At 60.8% G+C, this 22,884-nt stretch overlaps 1 protein-coding gene across 1 annotated transcript; it reads left to right on the forward strand.

Moving 5' to 3' along the window:
• Positions 1-573: 573 nt before the first annotated feature.
• On the forward strand, positions 574-17,405 carry LOC311187719 (melanoma-associated antigen 8-like; the record flags this gene model as incomplete). Its single annotated transcript, XM_084259043.1, has 3 exons — positions 574-712; positions 16,469-16,557; positions 16,635-17,405. 3 exons carry the CDS (start codon positions 574-576, stop codon positions 17,403-17,405), a joined length of 999 nt encoding a protein of 332 aa, XP_084115169.1.
• Between the last annotated feature and the right edge of the window lie 5,479 nt (positions 17,406-22,884).

Consider the following 22,884-nt stretch of genomic DNA (forward strand, 5'->3'; position numbering starts at 1 on the left):
GGAGCCGACGATGGTTTATTGGGGCTACACGTTCTCCAGCTGCTGCAGACGTCTGGGTCCTGCCCTTCACTCTGTTGGCCGGCGGGATGTGCACCGTGTGCCCCAACTCTCCCTGCCCCCTTGAACCCCTGGCTCCCTCTGCCCCCCTGGCTCAGGCCTCCTCCTGCTCCTTGCTCACAGCCTCTCCAGAGAAAGCGGGGACGCACCTGGGATCTACGCTGTCGATCTTGATCATAAGCTCCAGGACGTCCATCTTGTCAGTCTCAGCGTGAGCCCTGGGGCCCCGCAGGAACTCGCAGCGGGCGGGGTCACTAGCACACACCTGCCGGTACTCCAGGTACTGCTCCTGCACCCACACTTCAGCGAGGAGCTCCCTGGGCTCCCCAAGGATAAGGTGCGCCATCCCAGCACACACCCCCATCCCCCCGAGCACTCGCCAGATACTCTCCTCGGAGGCACCTCTGTCCTCCAGGAAGTCACGCCCGAGACAAACACCAGCAGGCCTGTCTTAGGTATGAGCTGCTCAGGGCTCAGCAGCCCATCGTAGGAGAGGCCCAGGGGGGTGGCCAGGACATGGGTGTCGCCACTGGGCTCTGCTTCGGTCACATCGATGCCGAAGACCCTCTGCAGGCCCTCGCAGGCTTGGCTGAAGAGCACAGGGAAGTGCCCCTGGCCCTCACCAAGGACTTCCCTCAGCATTTCCCCCTGGCTGGTCGGCTCCTTGCTGCTCTACTCGAGCAAGAACCACACCAGCTCAGCCAACTTCTCCTGCAGTGCTGCGTTGGGGGGAGTGCGGGGGGCCGGGCTTCTGCTGACTCCTGGGAGCTGCCCGGCCCCTCTGCTTGTTGGGTAATGTCCTCCTCCGGGGTTATGTTGCACAGAGAGGCAAGACAGGCCCTGGAGGGGCGGCTGACACGGCAAGGGACCTGGGAAGCACTGGGCGTCACAAGAGCAGCCTGCTCTGGATTATCCTGGACAGGGTGGCAGTGGAAGGCAGAGGAAGACACGAGGGAGGCGACCTCCTCGTCCTCCCAGCCCCGGGCAGCGTTAGGACAGGGCCATCCTGCAGGCCATGAGCCTCGCTGGGCCCCTGAACGTCTTCCTCGAGCTTCAAGGGCTCACTCTTCTGACCCAGAGACATGGTGACACCTGTGGGGAGTTGGCAGGACTGGGAACAGGAGGTGAGGGCAGTGCTGGAGGCGCCAGCTGAGAAACGCCCCCGGTGGCCGTGACAAAGGTGATTTACAGGCTCCTGTTTAGGGGTGCTCTTGGGCCTCACAGAGCTGGTCTCCTGGGTGTGACCCCCAAGAACCTGAAGGAGGGTGTGAGATGACTGCCCAGGGTGTGGCTGCCGCAGCCCCGACATTCAGGGCTGACAGTCGGGTGAGGTCAGGACCTGTGGGGTCCCCTCTGTTCTGGGGTCTCAGGTTCCATTTGTACTCGCTCTGGCCACACCTGCCCAAGGCTTCTAGGGTCCTAAAGGGGCCTCTAGGTTCCTAGGCCTCACCTGGAGCCCTGCCAGGCCTGACCTGCGTCCAGGCCCTCAGACCAAAGCCCTTCCCTCCTGCCCTCGGATCTGGAAGTGAGGAGGGCCCGGCCTGATAGCCCTGCCCAGGATTTCCAGGGCTGACAGGAGGGGCAACCCACACTTCCCTGAGCCCCCGTTCTGTTCTGGTCATTGAGATTCCCCGGGCCCTCACCTGGACTCTTGGCAGGACCTGGACTCCTCTCTGGTCACCAGATGTGGCTCCCTGGATGACTTGACGTCTCGGACCAACCAGGTCCTCTCCTCCCTGAGACCTGGAGAGGAACGTGAGGAGGATCCACATCCTCACCCCCACCCTACCCATGACCAGAAGAGACTGTCAGGGTGCAGCCCCTCTCTTCTGGGGTGGGGCGCCCTCAGTCCTGCTGTGGGTTAGTCATCTTTAATCCCATCAGGCCTGGCCTGCCTCCTGCCCCCATGTGGGATGACTTGACACCCCCCCCCAAGCAAGACCTCACCCCCTGAGGCCTCCCCACCTTCCCTCCCATTATCCGTGGGAGCCTGCACTCGGACAACCGCCTCTGGGTCCTTCCAGGCGGAGACAGGCCACAGCTGGACTCTGCGTGCTCCCTCCCTCTCTGGGGTGCGTGGTACCTCCCACTGCACCAAGGGGCTGTCCTCCTGAGGGGCCTCCCCTCCTCCCTCTGCCGACCTGAGGCCACACTCCACATGCCAAGGCCCCTTGACCACCAGCCCCCTCCCTCCCACATACACACCCTGAGGGAGAAGTCAGGAAACACTTCACTGCTCCCCTGCCCTGGGGCCTCCCAGACCATGAACAGGGGCAAAGGGGCTCTCTCTGTTGTGGGACCTCAGTCCTCACTCACTCTGGGTCCCACCTCCACTCCCCATAGGCCTACTGCCTCCCCTCTGCTGCCCCAAGTCCTTGTCCCTCAGCACCCCCAGCCTCCTTGAGATTTCCAGGGGGAGCTCAGAAGCCCCATTGGAGAGTAGCTCCAGGGCCTCCCAGTGCTGACACTGTTCGGGTCCTCTGTCCCTCAGTCCTCGCTGGGGTCCTCACCTTGACTTAGGAAGGACCTGACACCTCTCTGTGCTGACCAAAGGCTCCTTATTCCAGGTGCCCAGTCTCTCTCACACAGACCCGGATGCAGAAGTCAGGATGCCACGTGCTCTCACCTCTTGCCACCCCAGGTCTGACAGCACTGCAGGTTTTGTGGGGTTCCCTCAGAGCTAGGGTTCAGAGTCCCTCAGTCCTCCCACAGGATCCTCACCTTTATTCCTGGTGAAGTCCATGCCCCACCCCCACCCCCAACCTTGCTGACCTGAATTCTTGCTCTATTACGCCAAGCCCCGGATCTCAGGGAGACCCGCATGCGGAGGTTAGGAAACAATGGGCTGGGTCCTCCCTCCCGGGGGTCTCCCAGCAATGGTGGCGGGGCCCGCTTGTGCGGGTTCCCTCCTTTCTGGGGCCCACTGCCCCTCTGTCCTCCCCGAGGATCCCCATCTTGACGAGCAGCAAGGTCTGGGCCCTCCACTCTGCGGACTCAAGTTTGCTCGTGTCACACCAGGTCCTTGAATCCCGCGACCCTGAGGACGTGGGGCCTGGGTTGCCGGGACAGTGCTCAGCCTGACCACGCGGCCTGCGGGCTCTCAGTCCTGACGCGGCTGCTGGACTGGATTCCGTGGGTCCCTCCAGTCTCCCTCTCCATCTCACCTGAACTCAGGCAGGACTGGATTCTCCCTCCACAGACCTGAATGTGCATCCCCTCAGAACGAGGCTGTGATTTCCCAGGCTCCCCAAGGAAATGTGGGGTACTCCTCTAACCACCCTGCAGAGGCCCCTCAAGGATTTTATGGCGTGCATCGGTGGTCCCTTCAGTCCAACCTCAGGGTCCTCACCTTAACTTTGATGGGTCTGGGCTCTCCCTCGCCAGCCAGAGTGTGCGCCCCGCAGAGCAAGGCCCTCACATCAGAATTCCAAGAGGAAGTTTGTGGGCGTCACATCCTCCCAGCGTTTCTGGCCCCTCCCACCACCCTGTCTGTCTTGAAGTGGGGAGGTGGATCCCATAGTGGTCTCTCTATCCCCCTCGGTCTTCACCTCGATTTGGGCAGGGTGGACCCGTCCTCTGTCACCTGAGCGTGCCACACTCAGACCGAGGCTCTGACTCCCCGAGTTCCCTGAGTTAGAAGGGATGGTCCCCTCAGTCCTCCATCCAATCCTCACCATCATTTAGGCATGAGTGAGCTCTCCTCTGCGGGCGTGAGCGTGTACCTCTCAGAGCAAGGCCTCACTGCAGACCTCTGAGTGTCAGTTAGTGGACGTCACAGCCACTCATAGCTTCTGGCGCCTCCTGCCCCCCCCCCAATGGCTGTTGTGAGGGGCCGAGATGGATCTTGTGGGGTCTTTCTCTATCCCCCTTGACTCAGACAGGGCAGGCCTCCTCTCTGTCACCTGAGTGTGCGCCCCTCACCAAGGCTCTAACTCCCAAGGTTCCCTGAGGAGGTGGGGGAGGGGTGGGGGTGCTCACGCTGACCACCACGCCCAGCTTCCCTCAGCTATTCCATAAGTTCACAGGTTACATGATTCCTCTTACAGGAAATGTCCAGAAATATGTACATCCATGGAATGGAAAGCCCGTCGGTGGTTGTCTGGGCTTAGGGAAAGGGAAACGAAGAACGGCTGGATAATGGGCATGGTGCTTCTCTGGGACACAATGAACATGTTCCAAAACTGATTGTGGTGACGGTCCATAATTCCCAGCCCCTGTGCCCTGTCTCTCAACTCTTCCAATCACCCTGGGGACCTCCCAGCAAAAATTGCTCTCTCTTGCTCTTTTTGCTCCTTTTGCACCTCAATCTCATACTCCTCTTCAGTCTGTATGTATTTTCTCTCTCTTATCTTCTAACTTCTTCATAGTGTTTGTTCCTTCTTAGCTCCACAGCCAGTTGAATCCAGGCTCATGTCCTCACTGCTCCACAGAACCAGCTCTCACCAAGATCACCAGTTTCCTCACATTGACAGGCAGTCACCTGTCAGTTCCTGTCAGATTCTACCCTCAGCAGCAGTGTCTTCTGTGTCCTTCTGACCTGCCCTGCAAGTGTACGTTTGCTTCTCCTCCTCCTTCTCTGGTGTCCCTTTATTGATGGTGCTCCCTGGCTTTCTGTCCTCTATTCCGGACCCCATGTGGGTAATTGAAGGCCTCCCCTCCACACCACCAAGCCAGTCTAGCCGCTGGGAAGCTCCCTTTCACTGTGACATTTCATGCCTCAGGCTCAGTAGTTTGGAAGAAGAACAAAACCAAGGTCCTCATCTTCTTCCCTCCCTCCCAAACTCCTGTTCCTCTTACTTCCCGCCATTCATGAGGTCATCAAAGCCAAATGCACGGTCGTTATTCTCTCCCCTTTGCTTTCTTTCCATCATGAATTCTATATCCAACATACTGCTCTTCTCTAGCCCCTCCTGCTTCCCCCTCTCAGTGTCTGAGTGGTGTTCTGATATGTTTAACATTTGCCTCAAAAAAAAAAAAAAACCCTCAATGAATTTTCAACACAGGAGCCAAGGATATAAAATGGGGAAAGTCTCTTCAACACATGGTGTCGAGAAAGCTGGATAGCCAAATGCAAAGAATGAAACTAGATCACCATCTCACATCACACACAAAATCAACTCAAAATGGGTCAAAGACTTGAATGTAAGACCTGAAACCATGAAAGTCCTAGAAGAAAACTTAGCTGGTCAGATCCTTGATATAGTTCTTAGTGATGCTTTTGGTAATCTTAACACTAAAAGCAAAAACAACAAAAGTTTAAATATATCAAACTAAAAAGCCTCTACAACAAAGGAAACCATGAACAAAATGAAGAGGCAACCTATTGAATGGGAGGGAAAAATTGCAAATCATATGTCTGATTTGCATGTGATTAAGCACTTAAAGTGTTAATATCCAAAATATACAGAACTCATACAACTCAACAGCAAAGAGAAAAACTATCCAATTGAAAAATAGGCAGACCTGAGTAGATATTTTTTCCGCAGAAGACATACAGGTGGCCAGCAAGTATATGAAAAGATGCTCAACATTGCTCAGGAAAAATGCAGATCCAAACTGCAATGAGCTATGGCCACACACCTGTGAGAAGGGCCATGACTCCAAGGACCAGAAACCACGAGGGCTGGAGCAGATGTGGAGGGGGGGCGCCCTCCTGCACTGCTGGTGGAAAAGTGAATGGTGCAGTCATCGTGGCGAGCAGCGTGGAGATTCTGCAAAAAATCAAAACGAGAAACCCCACACTATCCTGCAACCTCACTTCTGGGTATTTACCCCAAAGATACAAACCCATGAATTCAAAGAGGTAGAAGCACACCCATGTTTACTGCAGCATTGTTTATAAGAGCCAAGAGCTGCAAACATCCTCAGTGTGCGCTGGCAGAGGCATGGGGAAAGAAGATGTGGCAGAGACACACCATGGACTACTGCTCGGCTACGTGACGATGAGAGGCTGCCGTGTGCAACCTGGCGGGACCTGGAGGGGAGTCTGCTTCGTGAAGAAAAGCAAACGGAAAGACGAACATTATATGCGTTCACTCCTGTGTGGTATGTCGAGAATACAAACAAGTAAAATAAATAAAACAAAAATAAACTTTTGAATACGAAGACCAAACTGGTTAGCAGAAAGGAAGGGAGAAGGGGGGTGGCTCAATCTGGAGAGCAGGGACAATGGTGAGGCCAAGGACAGCGCTGGACTTTGAGTGGTGACTGAACGCGGTAGGTACCAGGCCGGTCCTCAGCGACGCACACTGGAACATGAGACTCCCCAGTGCGATGCCCTTTCAGCAGAAATACAACAAAAACCAAGGGTACGGGCTAACAGGGCATTTTTTTTTCCTGCAAATAATGTAAGTTTCAAACCAGTTTTACTGAGCGACACTTGACAAACAATAAACATCCCAAAATGTACCCTCTGACCGTCTCCCTGCAGGGTGACAGCACAGAGCTGCCCCCACACGGCCAGAGAGCATGGCCAGCGTCTCCACAAGGCCCTCCAAGGCCTTTGTCACTTGACCCCATTGTCCCCCTCCCTGCACACCCTGCTCAAGAAAACCACTGATTTGCTTTCCGTCCTGGTAGACATGTGCATTTAGAAGTTTTATACTGATACCTAGAAGCGCCATCGATACGACACGTAACAGGCGTATGTTCAAAGTTTCAAGAAACTGCCGAACTGGTAGGAAGTCATTGGCTGTTTTCTCCAGTGCTCCGTGTCCTCAGCAGCGTGGGTCTCGCCGCTCTGTCCAAGGGAACCTCGCCGGTAGCTGCGTGGCGGCACACAACTGGGGACTTCAGGAATTTGCAAATATGTCTGCTCAGAACTTTTTTATTAGGTTGTTTGATTCCTTCTCACTCAGGCTTCAGAAGCTACTAGAGATTCCTGGCATAAGATTTTTATCATACATGTGACTTGCAGATACATTCTCCAGTGTGTGGCTGATGTTGTAACGCTCTTAACAGGATCACTTCAAGAAAAGTTTGTCATTTTGATGGAGTCCAATTTATTGATCTTTTTGTTAATGGATGGTGACTTTTTTAGTTTATCTAGGAAACAAATGGCAGCTGCATGAATGATCAAAGATGGCCCCATGCCCGGGGTGGTTATCCCCTATCCACCATGCCAAACTAGAATTGTCGCACATCCAATTGCTTTCACTAGCATGCAAATCCACAAATTTTTAGCCATTCAGACGCTGCCTAATTTGCATATCGCCCAAAGTGCACCTCATACCTGACAACCACAGATCATACGAAACCTCTGCCCTTTGAGCTCTGGGACCCCGACTCTGCCTTGTTGCTCAGCAACATCTCCCTCATATTAGAAGTCCCTTCTCCGGCATCCTCTATCTCCTGGGAAGACCCTGGCCTTATTTCCTTTCTGGGTGATGATCTGAGGCCTGTGTGTCTGGAGGTCTCTTGGGGGGCTGCTCACATGCAGCCCTATTCTAGAGCTGAGCATGCAGCTGGTGGCCTGTGACTGCCTGCGACGGGGGCCACTCCTCCTCTTCCAACCTGTCAATGCTCAAATGAACCACACTACCCGAGGGGGCCCAGATTTGCTCCTGAATATTCTCTAAGAGGCTTTATCATTTTGGTTTTGACATGCAGCTCTCTGGCCCACCGGTGTCGTTCATGGGGAGCAAGGTGTGGATGAAAACGCACGTTTCGCCTGTGGCTCCCCACCCAGTTGCTGAAAAGACAGTATTTTCACCTCTAATCTTTTGTATATTTGCAGTTCTGTGTATCTGCATCTATGTGACAGACTTTTTCTAGACAGTCCCTTCGTTCTACGAATACATCCCTACTGCACTCCGGCCCACACTGTCCACATTAGCGCCACCTTGTAAGTCTCCCACTTCCGTCACTCTTGAAAAGTTATATTGTCCCTTCCAGGCCCTCTCATTTCCATGTGAAGGGGAACAACAGCCTCTCATTCGTTTTATTTTTTTTAAGGTTTTGTTTTAAGATTTATTTATTTATGCATACAAGAGCTGGGGTACAGGCCAGAGAAGCGGGAGGGTGAGAGGAGTCACCAGAGACAGAGCGGGGAACAGAACAGGCAGACTGATCAAAATACACTGCTGAGGGGAGCAGCGGGCGAGACAGGAGAGGTCTGCTGCACCATGTGGGTCACCTCCCTAGCCGGCCAGGGATTGAACTCATGCTGCAGAGGCTTCGGATTGCTTCATAGTGCGGCGCTTAACACCTTGCGCCACCAGGGAGGCCCCCTGTCGTTCATTTTAAAAGAAAAAAGTCTTCTGGGGTTTCCATGGGGTTGCATCACTCTATCAGTGAATTTGGGAGCAACAACATCTGACTATGGGGTCTCTATACTCAGCACCAGGTTGCATTTCCCTTTGCTTAGGTCATCACGTGTTTATCTGCAATGTGTTCTAGACTTTGGTGTCCAAGGCTGCCATTTTGCCGATTTACATTTCATGATGTCTAATCCTACCTTATTTTTATAAAGATTTATTTATTTATTTATACAAGCACTGGGTACAGTCAGAAGCGCGGGAGGGTGAGAGAATTCACCAGAGCCAGAGCGGGGAGCAGAGCAGGCAGAAGGACCGAAGGACACTGCTGAGGGGAGCAGCGGGCGGCAGGAGAGGTCTGCGCGCCATGTGGGACCCTCGCCCTCGGCCAGGGATCGAACTGGCGCTGCAGAGGCTGCAGGCAGCTTCACAGGCCAGCGCTCAACCGCTGTGCCGCCGGGGAGGCCCTCTTATCCTACTTTAAATTGCACTGTTTTCAGCTCAAGTTTCAGGCCGTTGTTGCTGGTACACGAAGTGTAATTTCCTTTTGCCTGTTGATCTTGACTCCTGAGATCTTGCTGATCTCACTTAATTTTAGGAGCATTTTCTGATGGGTAGAATTGTCTGAATAGACTCAAGGTGTGTGAATAAAGGCAGTTCTACTCCCTTTCCAATAGGGAGAACTTGCCCCCTCTGCTGCCCTGGGGAACCCATCAGTGCTAGACTGAAGATCCCTGCATTCAAACCCCAGCACCACTTGCAGCCTGCATGCCCTGCCTTGCCACCGGGCCCCTCTGCCAAGCCCGGCCGGACCCACAGCTGCTGGGCGGTCAGGAGCCCAGACGCCAAGCCACCTCCTGCAAGTGGCAGAGGGCTATTCACTGCGCAGACAGCCAGGGCGGGATTTCGGGCTGGAGGGAGGGGGGCTGCTGGGGCAAGGAGGTGGGGGCACAGCGCTGGTGTGTCCAGAGGTGACTGGTCTTCTCGGTGCCTAAAAGCAAGCTGTCGGCGGGGAACGAGGTGACGCAGAGACTCGACTGTGGCCACTTTACCCTGTGTTATGGAAGGTGAACATGGTAAAGATAGGCCCCCCTTGGGCATGGGGAAGGGTGGGAAAGCAGAGGGGACCGCCCAGAAGGGTGTCTGCCAGGCCAGGCTGGCAGTGTGGCGTGTGACCCAGCAGAATTGACCTGGGTCATGGGGAGGGTGGCATGTCAGTTTGGAAGACTCTTCAGGGGTCGTCCCTATAAGTCCCCTTTAAAGAGTCCCCCGAACCCCCCCCCCCCCCCCCCCCGCTGTACCTCCCCACTGCGGGCCTGGCCAGCATCTCCCCTGCCCCATGACCTGGGGGATGGACCTTTATGAGGTCAGGGAGGGCCTTGCTGAGCAAACAAAGGCCAAGGGCGGAGCCCCTCATTGTCCAGGGCGGTACATAGAGAGGGCGCCCAGGGGCCGGGGGGAGGCCCAGAGCAGACCCAGCGATGGCCAGAGCGAGCAGAGGGCCGCGCGCTCCCCGCGCTGCGAAGAAGCCCCGCCCGGGGCCGGCGAAGGCCCGGAGGAGGAGAAGGGCCCGCCGCCAGCCCCAGCGCCCACGCTCACCCAGGGGCAAGGCGAGCGGACCCCACCCCAGCCCCAGCCCCGCGCGCCGCCTACCCCCTGCCCTGCCCGGCCCGACCCGGCCCTGCTCTGCCCTGCCCAACCCCTGCCCGGTCCACCCCCTGCCCTGCCCTGCTCTGCCCTGCCCTGCCCTGCCCACCCCCTGCCCGGTCCACCCCCTGCCCGGTCCACCCCTTGCCCGGTCCACCCCTGCCCTGCCCCGCCCCGCAGCGCGTCCGGGGGCTCACCCGTGGTCTCCGCAGGGCGCTGAGAAGACCGGGGTCCTGCAGACGCCCCTTCCCGGGGCCCCAAGCAGGAAGGCCCGGGCGGACGCCCCGGGCCCCTCCGCGAGAACCCAGGAGGCCAGGCCCGCGCCAAGGCCCTGGCCCGAGTCCCGGTGGGAGCCGGGACCCGACTCCAACAGCGACTAGAAGGGCGCAGCGGCCCGGGAGCCCCGAGGGCCATGGCCACGCGCCCCCGGGCCCCTGTCGCTCCAGAGTCTGAGCCCCGAGCGAGCGCCCTGCCCGGGCCCGACCCCGCGGGCCCCGAACAGCCGACGTCCCAGCGCCCCAGCGCCCGCCCCACGCGGCTCTGGGGACGAGCACAATAAAGTACCCGCCGTGGCACCTGCGTGTCTGCCGTGGCCTGACCGGGGGAGGGAGGCCGGCGGGGTGGGGGGACGGGAGGGGGGCGTCCTGGGGCGCTGGAGGTCAGACCAGAAGGTCCACGGTGGCCCCGACGCTGAGATGAGGAGCGCGTGAGGCCGGAGCACTGGAGACAAAGGCCCCTTGGAGGGCAGGCGGGGAACGCTGTGTGTCCGGGGCGTGTGCAGGGGTGGGGGCCTCGCTGGGAGAGGCCCGGGCTGGCACGGCGCCCCCCAAGAGACACAGAGTCATGGCTCCTGCACGCTGACCTCACAGTGGCGCCTGCCACACCCACCCCATCCTGTCAGCCCTTGAGGGTCCCCACGAGCAGGGAACCTCACCTTGGAGAGCCCGCGAGGGCTCTGGAACTCTCCGGGAGCGCTGCTCCCACTCCCAGCCCGAGCAGAGCGGGCCACGCTCCTGCGAAGAAAGGGAGGAGCCGGCTCCCGCCTGGACGGCCGTGGCTCAGCCCAGGGGAGGCCCGAGGGGGCGGCACCCGCACAGTCATTTACTGCCACCTGCAACTGGGAGACGGGCTAGACTGCCACGCAGGGGTAGCAAAGGGTGCACAGAGCCGCTCCGTGCCCTTGGCCCAGCTCTCCCTGAAGGGGCAAACATCGCGCCAACCCGAGGCGCCGCGGCACAACGGAGATGGGGCTCTGGGGCGGCCAAGGTCCAGACCATTCTGCCCCACACAGAGAGCACACCGTGCCCGGTCACAGACCCATCTGCCCGCACCCACCCGCCCCACTCAGTCCTGGCCACCACTCGTCGGGTCCTCATTTGCGCAAACTGGCCGTTTCCTGGAAGCTCTACAGATGGACTCCTGAGGCATGTGCGCCTCGGGGCCGGGCTTCCTTTGCACATAACTGTCCCGAGTCTCATCTAGGTCCTTGCGTGTCTCAGAGGTCAACGGTTTAATGGCTCAGTTGTGCCGCAAACCGTGGCGGCGTCACTGAGCAATGGGCTTCTTAGAGTACCGAGAGGGGACACCGCGGCCCCCCCAAACTTGCACACGCTCAGCGGGCTCCGCCATGTGCTGCCGCCCTGCAAAGCATTCTCCCAGAGGGAAGGCGCTTCAGCAGCACAGAGCACACAGAGACAGGAGAGGGTAATACCTTCCGGGTGAAACACCCTGGCACCCACCCCCTCGGGGGTAAGTGCCCAGCCGAGCAGGGTTGGCCCAAAGCAGGGCCGCTGAGGTCGGAAAGCCGCCACACGCGCATGGTGCCTTCTGGCGGGACCCACAGGACGGGACAGAACGGGCCAGGCACGTCTGGGACAGGAGGAGCAGAGCCAAACCTGTCTACCTGCGGACAGCAGGAGGGCGGTGACATCACCCCCGGGCGTGCACCGCAGCTCATGTGTGTATTTGAGGCTCAGCTCTTCAGCCACCATCACTGCGAGGCCATCAGGCGTCCAAAGTCGGGGCGTCTGCTGCTGAGGAGCCCCGGGGTGGGGGCTCCTGCTCCGACGGCGCCCACCTTCCCGGCAGCCCCACCCGCGCCGTCCTGGGAGCAGCCTCTGCGGGGGCGAGGGAGTGAGGACTGGGGCTGCCGCCGCCCAGGGGACCCACAGAACCCAGCTGCGCCCCATAACGGCTCTGAGGGGCCGGGGCGAGCGGTCTGAGGGATCACCCCCACCTGCTCAGAGGACTCGGGAGTCGGTCCTGGTCTGAGGGGCGCACGGTCAGGTGGGCGAAGGCAGGACCTGCCCCTGTGAGGATCGGAGGGAGGACGGAGAGGCCAGATGGCCCCCCCATGAAACCTCCCGAGGGACCCGGACAGGGGGCAGGGTTAGCACCCAGCTCACCCCAGGGATCTCGGGGAGTTGGAGCCTTGGTTTCAGGGGTGCAGGCTCAAGTGTGCCAAGAGCCAGGCCGGCCCTGCCTGAGCCAAGGTGAGGGCCAGAACAGGGATGGAGAGACACCCCCCCACCCGGGATCTATCTCCGCCCCTCACGACACCCTTGCGGGGGGGCCCCCAGAAGCGCGCACCGGATGTGACGTCCACCGACTTCCGCTCGAGATTGAGGTGAGGTCCTGGGCCTGAGGGGCGCGCACTCACGTCGGCGGAGGGACAGCTCGGGCGTGCCTGAGCGAGGTGAGGCTCGGAGGGAGGGCCGAGGGCGCCCAGAGATGCCCCCCGGGAAATCCCTGAGGGACCCCGCAGGCTGGTCCCGGAGACCCCCCTCACCTCAGGGAGCTCGGGGAGTCACAGCCTCGGTTTGAGGGGCGCAGGCTCAGGGCCGCGGAGGGAGAACCGGGGCCCGCCTGAGCGAGGTGGGACAGGGACATGCTACTGAGGGGCCCCGGACCCCGCAGCAGAGTCAGTCCTGGAGGCCCCAGGGCGGGGAGGGCGCGTGGCCTCCCCACTACCACAGCCGAGTCTGAGAGAAACCGGGGGGCGAGGGGTTTTTTTTGGGGGGGAGCAGGGACTCAGGTCCTGTCAGGAGGCAAGGTGTGGACCTTGAGGGTGGATTGAGGGACCCTGGACCCGAGAACCGAGGGGACCCTACAAAACCTTGCCAATGCTCAGAACTGGCTGTGAGGGTTGGCCTGCAGGAGCGCATGGCGTCCAGACCGCCACACCGGACTCTGAGAGAAACCAGGGGCTTTGCATGAGGCGCAGGGACTCAGTTCTGCAAAGGGAGGGTCCAGGTCCTGTCAGGAGGCAAAGTGAGAACCCTGAGGGACCCTGAACCTTGGAACTGAAGGAACCCTACAAAAGCTCGCCAGTGGTTTTGAACGGGGGTGGGGGCGGGAGGACCACGTGGCGGCATGACTCCCGCATTCAGCTGTGAGAGACACTGGGTCTTGGTGTAAGGAGCAGGGTCTCAGTTCAGCAACGGGCGCGCTTAGGTTTTGTCAGGTTGCAAGGTGAGGACCTTGAGGGAGGATTGAGGGACCCTGCAACCTAGGACAGTGGGGAGCCCACAAAAGCTCGCCAGTGCTCGGAAGTGGGGGCGGGGGCGGGAGGACCACGTGGCGTCTTGACTTCCGTGTTGGCGTGTGCGAGAAACTGGGGTGCTCTGTATAAGGAGCAGGGTCTCAGGTCGGCAAGGGGAGGGCCCAGGTCTGTCAGGAGGCAAGGTGAGGACCTTGAGGAACCCTGAACCCTAGAACTGGAGGAACCCCACAAAAGCTCGCCAATGCTTCAGAATGAGGGGGGGGTAGAGGGAGGACCACGTGGCGTCTTGATTTCCGTGTTGGCGTGTGCGAGAAACTGGGGCCTCGATGTAAGTTTCAGGGTCTCAGGTTGGCAGAGGGAGGATCCAGTATCAAGTGAAAATCTTGAAGGAGAACTGAGGTGCAGTGGACCCCAGAACAGAATAAACCCTGGAGGCCCCAGGACGGGAATCGTGTGGTGGGGGGTCCTGACTACTACAGCGAGTCTGAGAGAAACCCCCCGGGGCCTGTGTGCAAGGAGCAGGGACACAGGTCCACAAAGGGAGGGTCCAGGTCCTGTCAGGAGGCAAAGTGAGAACCCTGAGGGACCCTGAACCCTGGAACTGAAGGAACCCTACAAAAGCTCGCCAGTGTTTTTGAACGGGGGTGGGGGAGGGAGGAGCGTGTGGCGTCCTGACTTCTGTGTTTCAGTGTGAGAGAAACTGGGCCTTGATATAAGGAGCAGGGACACAGGTCGGCAACAGGTGGGCCCAGGGCCTGTCAGGAGGCAAGGGGAGACTCCTGAGGGACCCTGAACCCTAGAAGTGAAGGAGCCCCATAAAAGCTCGCCAATGCTTCAAAACTGGGCCGGGGGGAGGAGGGCTGACTGCGCAGCATCCTGACTTTTGTCTCCTCGTCTGGCAGAAACTGGGGAGTTGTTATAAGGAGTAGGGCGCCAGGTCAGCAGAGGGACCGCCCAGGTCCTGCCAGAGATGAAGTGATGGCCTTTATGGAAGACTTCGATCCAGTGGACCCCAGAACAGAGTCCGTCCTGGAGGCCTCAGGGCGGGAGGACCCCCTGACGTCCAGTCTGCATCCGAGTTTGAGGGAAATGCGGGGTTTGGGTGAAGGGGCCGGGACTAGGGTCGGCAGAGGGAGACCCCAGGTCCAGTCACGAGTCAAGGTGAGACCCCTGAGAGAAGACTGAGGGACCCTGAACCCTAGAATTGAGGAGCCTCCACAAAAGCTCCTCGGCGGTCAGACCTGGGCGGTGGGGCAGAGAACCGACCACGTGGCGCCCTGACCTCCGCATCCATGTCTGAGAGAAACTGGGACCTTGGATCAGTAGCAGCCACGGGTCAGCAGAGAGAGCGCCGAGGTCATGTGGGAAGTGGCAGCGGGACTGAAGGAGTACGAGGAACCCTGCGCCTTAAAAATGCGGGGACCCTCTGAAGCTTGCCAATTCCGCCAGACCTCGGGGAGGGGGAGGGGTGAGCACTCGGGGTCCTGACTGCAGCATCCAGGTCTGTGAGGAGCAAGCTCCGGTCCGCAGAGAGGGCTCAGATCTGGTAAGAGTCAAGGTGGAGACCCCGAGTGAGGACTGCGTGTCCCAGGAATGCAGATGGGTGGGGGCCTCCAGAACAGACAGACACCGCAGAAGACGCCGCTGCTGTCAGGCCTGAGCTGCCCCGGGGCCAGAGGACCCCGTGTAGTGTTCCCTGACCAAAGCATTGGGTCTGAGGCTGGGGGCTTTATAGAAGGAGCCAGGCATCACCTGGCCGAAGGACGCCCAGGTCCTGACAGGAGGCACGGTGAGGACCCTGACGGAGGGCAAAGGGGGCGGGCCCTGGGAGGCAGTGGACTGCTCGTCCACTCGGTGTCTCGTGGATTCAGCCTGGTCATCCTGAGGGAGGTGTGACTGAGGGAATCGTCCACCGCAGAACTGATGGGGTTCGGGCCCTGCTGTCAGTCTTGTGATAACCTGGGCAGGGGAGGCACGTGGGGTTCCTGCTCACATTTTTCTCCCAGCTCTCAGGGAGGCGAGGTACATACTCTTGGAGGAAGACACCCCATCAGTAAGCGAGCCGCATCTGGTGAGCAGGGATAGGAGTCCCGGGACCTGCAGAGAGTGAGGACTGAAGGGACCCCACCGCAGGACAGAGAGGTGCCCCAGTTTAAGCCTTTTCTGATCATGGGTGTGGTGGGCAGGGCCCTTAGGGAGGAAAGCACCCTGTCTGACATGATGTAAGAAGGTCATCCAGGGAGCCACCCTTATTTATGAGCTTGTCACCTGCGAGAGGAATCCCAGGTCCTTCCAGGAGTCCATATCAGGACCCTGGGATTGTCAATTCTCAGGACAAAGAGGGGGTCCAGGGAAATTTGGACTCTGCCCTCATTTCAGCCCTGGGAATACCAGGGCAGGGCTATCAGTTTGGGCCCTCCTCACTTCTAGATCCGAGGTCAGGAAGGAAGGCCTTGGTCTGAGGGTCTGGACTTGGGTCAGCTGAGGGATCCCAGGTCCTGGCAGGGTTCCAGGTGAGGCGCCAGCACTGTCCCCATTCAGGACCCTGGAGGCCCAGGGCCAGTGTGGCCAGATGTGGGGCCCTTGTTGCTTCTGTTCCATCTCAGGAGTGTGGTCCTGTTCTCAGGGTTTTACCTCAGGCCCTCAGAGGAATGGCAGGAGAAAGGTGAGGATACTGAGCGAGCATGAAGGAGACATCTCACCAGGAGGAAGGAGAGCCCATAGTTCTGGCACCACCCCAGAGTCAGCCCAGAACCTCAGGATGTGGAACCTGTACCCTGAAGGGCAGTGTCACCTCCTTCAGGCTCCTGGGGAACATTCCCAGAAGGGCAGAACCTGTAAGACAAAGAGCACCTCTAATCAGGGACAAAGAGCACCTCTAATCAGCACCTCCACTCTGTCGGAGTCACCGAGGGTGCTTTTCTCAGCGGAGGCGGCTCACACTCTCCTTCAGACTCTTGGGTCCTACCTGCCGGCTTTTGCTGACACTTCTTCCAACTCTCCACAGGTGTCATCATGTCTCTGTGCCAGAAGAGTGAGCTCTTGAATCTCGAGGAAGATATTCAGGAACCAAGAGAGGATGGTTCTTTCCTCCAGGTACCAGGAGATGATGGGTAGGAGGTCAGATCCTCTTCCTCTTCCTCTACCTCCCCTTCCCCCTTGTCTTTCTCCAGGTCATGCCTGAGGAGGACGCCAGTGCTCCCAGTATCCCTCCTGGTGCCAACTCCTCCCCCAGAGCCATGGCTGCCTCACTGTGCAGCAGATCCGAGGCGGGTAACACCAGCAACCGGGAAGCAGAGGGACCGGGCAGCTCCCGGGAGCCAGCGCAAGCCCAGGCCCCCCCGCCAGCAGCACTGCAGGGGAAGATGGCTGCGTTGGTGGAGTTCCTGCTCCTCAAGTATCGCGTCAAGGAGCCGACCAGCAAGGCCGAGATGCTGAGGGAAGTCCTCGGTGATAACCAGGAGCACTTCTCTGGCATCTTCAGTGAAGCCTGCGATTGCCTACAGCTGGTCTTCGGCATCGATGTGACCGAAGCAGAGCCCAATGGCGACACCTATGTCCTGGCCGCCACCCTGGGCCTCTCCTACGATGGGCTGCTGAGCCCTGAGCAGCTCATACCCAAGACGGGCCTGCTGGTTGTCGTCCTGGGCGTGATCCTCTTGGATGGCGACTGCGCCTCTGAGGAGCACATGTGGGAAGCTCTGGGGGCGATGGGAGTGCATGCCGGGATGGAGCACTTCATCTTTGGGGAGCCCAGGGCGCTCCTCACGGAAGCATGGGTGCAGGAGCAGTACCTGGAGTACCGGCAGGTGCCCGGCAGTGATCCCGCCCGCTACGAGTTCCTGTGGGGCCCCAGGGCTCTTGCTGAGACCAGCAAGATGGACGTCCTGGATTTTATACTCAAGGTCAATAGGCGGCAACGCACTGGCTTCCTCGCTTTCTGAAGAGGTTGTGAGCAAGGAGGCCTGAGCCCGGGGGGCAGGGAGAGTTGGGGCACACGGTGCACAGATCCTCGCGTTCCCCCCCTCTGTGGTGACAGGAAATGGATGTCTGTTTTCTTTCGGAATTTTTCAGCTGTTGTTCCTTGGAGGAAGGTTTATTAGCTTCAGCGTCTCTGCTGTGAACGACCCTGATCACACGAGCCTGTGCTCCCCCGGTCCGAGAGGACGCGCGTGACTGTTAGTTGGATGATGTTGTGGTGATTTCACTGGAGCAGGGAGCCGTGGGAGTGGGGCGCGCCTTGGCGGTGAAATGGTGGCATCGGAAGTTAGACAAGGAGAAGACACTGAGCGTGTGGTTTGTGCCCCTTCGCCGCTTACTCTGTAAAATAAAAAGCAGATGTGTCTGTGCTTTGCTCGGGTCATTCAAGAGGGAGAGAGGAACGTGGTAAAGAAGCCCCTGCCCGTGGCCGGTCCTGCCCACGCCGGCCCCGAGCCTCTGCCCCTTGGAAGCACTAGGAACGTGGAAGGTCCTGGGGGGGACACGAGGCCAGCAGGCGTACCCCACCCCACAGAGGGCAGGTGTGGGAGCCGCCGTCACAGGAGCAGGGTGGTGAGACGTCCCCCAAGAGACAGAGGCAGGAGGGCAGGGCCGGGGTCCCTGGGGAAAGAAGTCAGGGTAAAGGCCCCTCCCGGGGCAGCTTGTGCCTTGGGGCCTGCAGTCCTGTGGGGTGACTTGTCATGTGCGGGTGACTGCCATCATATGGGGGAGGGAGGCAGAGTCAGGTTTCCTTAGCGGAGAGAAACGCCTGGAATGGAAACATGATGGAAGCTGCCGCTCTTGTTGCAACCTGGGTCCACAGAGGGAGTCTCCCGTGTTGCTCTGGAAGGTGCGCAGGGCTCTTGTGGACACCGGAGAACGGGGGTTCTGTTGCAAACACTGTGTGCCCGACAGGATGAAATGAATTAAAATACTGCCTGGGAGCCAGAGAAGCTGCACAGAGCAGTGGAGTTGGTCTCTGGCGTTCTGCAGGCTCTAGTTACACCCTGCTGGGGATGTGCCCCCGAATCCCCTAACATTGAATCTTAAGTCCTCCAGGAGAGAAAGGCAGAGGTGATACTTCATTCCGTTTCTGAGTGAGCCGCAAATTCTCAGATCTCTGGAAACAATCATTTGCACAGGCCAGTGGTGGCAGCTGGGGCGCAGCACCACCAGACGCCTCCAGCAGTCACTGAGGTCCCTGGCCGTAGGGCTGGGGCCAGGTGTCTTCAGGCATCTCATGCTTTCCCGCAGGCCCGCACATGGTCAGACCCAAATCTGCCGTTCTGCAGCAGGAGCCAGAACACCTGTTGAAAATAAACTTCTTTTCAGGGCGCTGATTTTATAGTCACAGTTCCCTGAACTTGTCGCCGTGTTGGCTTGAGCTGTTCGAGGCTTTACTACCTGGAAGGGGAGGGCCGGTCCTCTTCTCTTGGTCGGGCCTGGGAAACTGAGGCCTCGTGTGAAAGGTGTCCAGTGGAAGGCAGGCAGGTTGAACGCTGAGGGCCTGTTTCCAGGTAATGCCAGGCACAGTGGCATTGGGGTCTGGGTCATTCTTTGTGGGGGCTATCCAGGGCCCTGGAGTCTATCTTGTGTGAGCAACACCTTGGCCCCTTGGGCAGACCGTTGCATATTGGACATTACTGTCGAGCACATCTGCCCCAGCTAGACAAGCGCCCGGGGGGAACCATTGCACACGGGTTTAAGTTGAAAGTGGTTTTCCAGCAGCAGCCCTTCTGTGGGACTCAAGATCAGCCAACAGAGCCCCACCGGACGCTGGCCGTGCCTGTGACTGGGTGCGTGAATGGGTACGATTAGCCTCTTCCATGGGGGCACTAGCTCTCTGCTCATCTGCCATTCACAGGGCGTGTGCCATTGTGGCAGTAGCACCACAAGCGATGGGGCCCACGATTCAGGAACAGAGGCCACTGTCAGTCACGCCCAGAGGCCAGGCTCTGGCCTTTGACAAGACACGAAGGCCTTTCTGAAAGAGGGGATGGATTGTCCAAGGGTTGCAATGGAATGCACAAGCTGAGCCCCCACCAGGAACCTGCTTGTGCAGGAGCTTGGGGGTGCATTCCTCTCGCCGCACCCCCAGGAAGAGCTGCCTGAGCGAGGGCCACGCCAGGAGAGAAGCAGAGGCCACGCACATGTTTGTGCAGCAGACAACGGCTGTTTCCAGCACTTTTTATTGACGGCGCTCGGATGGCCGCGACCGCCGTCATCTGGGGTCATCGGCACGGTCCGCGGGCCCGTGGGGAGGCGGACGGTATGCGGGACAATAACGGGGGCTGGGCCAGCAGAATGGACTCGGCAGATGAGGCACCGCCAAGCCGGGGCCGGCGGGCCCGGGACACATGATAGGCATGGAGCCCAAGGGGTGGCACCAAGTCAGCACGCTGGCCGTGGAGAGCTGAGAGGTGGGCGCGCTGAGGCCTCTGGGACGTCCCCCGGCCAGGCTCGCCACGGGCCAGTAAGGGCTGCTCTGCGGGGCGGGCAAGGTAAAGGGGACGAAGGGGCGCAGGTACAAAGGGGCGGCCTGTGCCCCCAGCGGGCCGGGACCCCCGGCGCCCTGGTACTGGCCGGAGGCCCACGGGCCCACTGCAGCGATGGGCCGGGCGGCGGGCCGGGCCGGCCTCCCGGCAGCGGTCGGCAGGACGGGGTCCCTGCGGGCCGGGGCGGCAGCCGCGTCCAGTGGCAGCTCGGCGCGGGCGGGCGTCTGCAGACCTGCCGTCCGGGAGCCCGCGGCTTCGGGCCGCGCGGCGGTGGCAGCGGTGGCGGCCAGGGCGAGCGGCGGGGCCTGCGGCGCGCCCTCCCTCTGCTTAGGCGCAGCCCTGCTGCGGGTCCTCCTCTGCATGCGCGCCAGGAGCTGGGGGCTGTCTCTCCGGAACAAGAGGCTGCAGTAGAACTGTAGCTGCGAGGCAGGGCGCCCCGGGGAGAAGAAACCGCCAGTCACACACCCGCCGCGGCCCCAGCCCCCGGCCTCTGGGCCCCTCGCTGCAGCCGCCCGGATGCCGCCCCCGGGCCGGGCCGCCGCTCCCCGGGACGCTGTCCCCTCCTCTGCCCGCCTCCAGGTGCCCTAACTCGGGCCTCGCCCTTTCTCCTGGAAGGACAGAGGGCCGGTGACGGCCGCCCGGGGCGGAGGCGAGTCCGGAGAAAGGGGCTTGGCGGCGGCACGGGCAGAGGAGAAGGGGCCCTCCCAGGAGGCGTCAGGCGGCCACCGCGGCAGGCCCCCCTGGCCTCGAGTCACTGGCCCTGGGCCACCGGGGCCCTCCAGCTTGGGCAGCGGCCCGGGCACCCCACCTTCCACAGCTCCTGGGGCTCCCCCACGACTAGCCAGGGGACACATGGTCTCACAGGAGGGGACCCGGGGCTCCAGGGCCCCGATGTCCTCGGTCACCGAAAGCCCAGGGCACGTCTGTCCCCCAGCCGGGCACCGGGACGCGGCGCGTGAAGGGCAGCCTGTCTTCCTGGAGACGCCATGGACGCGCGGGCTGTGCCGGTGGCGGGGCGTGGGTGACTCGCCTCCCACGGGCCCTGAAGCAGCAGCCCCGCAGCACACTCCCCCGGGGCCACGCACGACGCTCGCACCCCCCAGCGCGCCTCCTGGAGAGGGGCCTCCCGCGCCCGTGGGCCTCCCTCCACAGCGGGCCCGTCCGCGCGGCCAGCGGCACTCAGGCTCCTGCTGGCACCGGGCGCCAGGCCCCACCGTGCCCTCAGGGAGCTCTAGTCACTCTCCGGGCCGTCGGGAACTGGCACCCCGAGCCCCCGGTCCCAAGAGGGCTCCTGGCATCCCCTCCCCCGCCTCTCCCCCCCCAGCCTACCTGCCACCCAGGCCCCCAGCTGAGCCCCTGCTCCTTCACCTTGCTCGGCTCATGGGAGGGCGCCTCCTCTGTGGAAACGTGGTCCAGGCAGGCGGGGGTGGACTCGTCCTGCCATATTTTGCTGAACCCGTAGAGGTTCAGCTGGCGGAGGAAGCTCTTCATGCAGTCGGTCTCAAACACCTTGTTGGGCCCTTGCCTGTCCAGGATCTCCTTCTCGAACAGCTTCTGGTTGATGACAATGCAGGTCCCGCTGCTGTGCCAGCGGATGGACTCAAACTGAGGGCTGCTGACAATTTCCCACAGCTTTCGCGGGAAGGGCAGGGAGAGGAGCGAGCCCTGGGCCTCCGACAGCGTGACGCAGGCGGCCCGTGGCCGCTTGCACCCAGGCCGCGGGGTCACCAGCTGGGAGGCAACTGCCCCTGGCGGCGGGCCACCCTCAGGCCCCCCAGCCAGGGCCAGCTGGCGCCGGATGAGCGAGGGGTCCGGTGCAGTGGCTCCCCTCCACAGGCCAGGAGGGGCTGCCCTGGGCTCTGGGGGCAGAGGCCTCCATCCCAGGCCAGGGCTCTGGCCTCTGGGGGGGGTCTTCTCCGCCGCCATTGGGGCGGTGGCCGCCCTTCCTCCTCGTCCACGCGAGAGCCGGCGTGGCCAGTGCCACCCGCGCTGACAGTGCAGCGGCCACGGACGTCACACAGGGGCTCTGGTCCCGGGGGCTGACATCACAACGCCGCCAGCTGGTGAGGTCACAGAGGGCCCACAGAGGCCAGCCCTCTCAGTGACCGGTTGGGCCAGGCCACTTCTGACCCCGCAAGGTCGCTTCCCTGGCAACCATGACACTGCTGCAGGCCTTAAAGTCACATGCCCAGCACGGGGATGGGCTGGGGACCCTCGACTCTCTCGTCCTGAGGCCCCCACTGAGCTGCTGACCCCGGGCCACGCCCACCGTCAGTCCTTCGGCCTGGAGGGCCCAGACAAGACGGTGAGGCTTTTAGAAGTGACGTCCAGGGCAGGGCGCGGGTGGCCACCTTTCCTGGGGACCCCCCCAACCCGAGAAGCTATGGCCCTGGCTCCCCCCGCCCATTCCCGTCAGGCCTGTTCTGGCCAAGGGCTTGCCCTTGGAAGCGAGGGAGGTCTAAGGCTGTGAACACACCTGCAGGCACCCGCGTCCCCCCTGGAGTCCACCTGCCACTTGCCGTCACAGGCGCCCCTTCCCTAAGCCGTGTGCACAGAGGGAACTGGCCTGGGCCCCGTGATCCTGCCTTCGGGGTGCAGGGCGGCTGTCAGGGAAGAGGCGGCCCTGCACAGCCGCCTTCTGGCACTTTCTTCCCACAGACAGGCCTCCTCCACCCACTCCCCCCAGTCCTACGGAGTGCCCGGAACTCAGCCATCTTCCAGACGTGTCCAGGAAGCAGAAATGCCTGCACACGGGGGCTGCCCTCAGCGGGTCAGCCCAGGGCCCGCACCTGCAGCGGGCGGGAGCCAGGCCCCTGTGCGCAGGCTGGGGACATGGCCGCGCAGTCCTGCTGTTTCGTAGCTGCGTGACTTTGGGCCCTGTCACCTCTCTGAGCCTGTTTCAGGGCTTGGGGGATACTAGCGGCAGCACCTGCTTCCTGGGCCATGAGGC

Source organism: Talpa europaea, assembly GCF_964194135.1.
Source record: "Talpa europaea genome assembly, chromosome: X".
NCBI classification, from domain to species: Eukaryota; Metazoa; Chordata; class Mammalia; order Eulipotyphla; family Talpidae; genus Talpa; species Talpa europaea.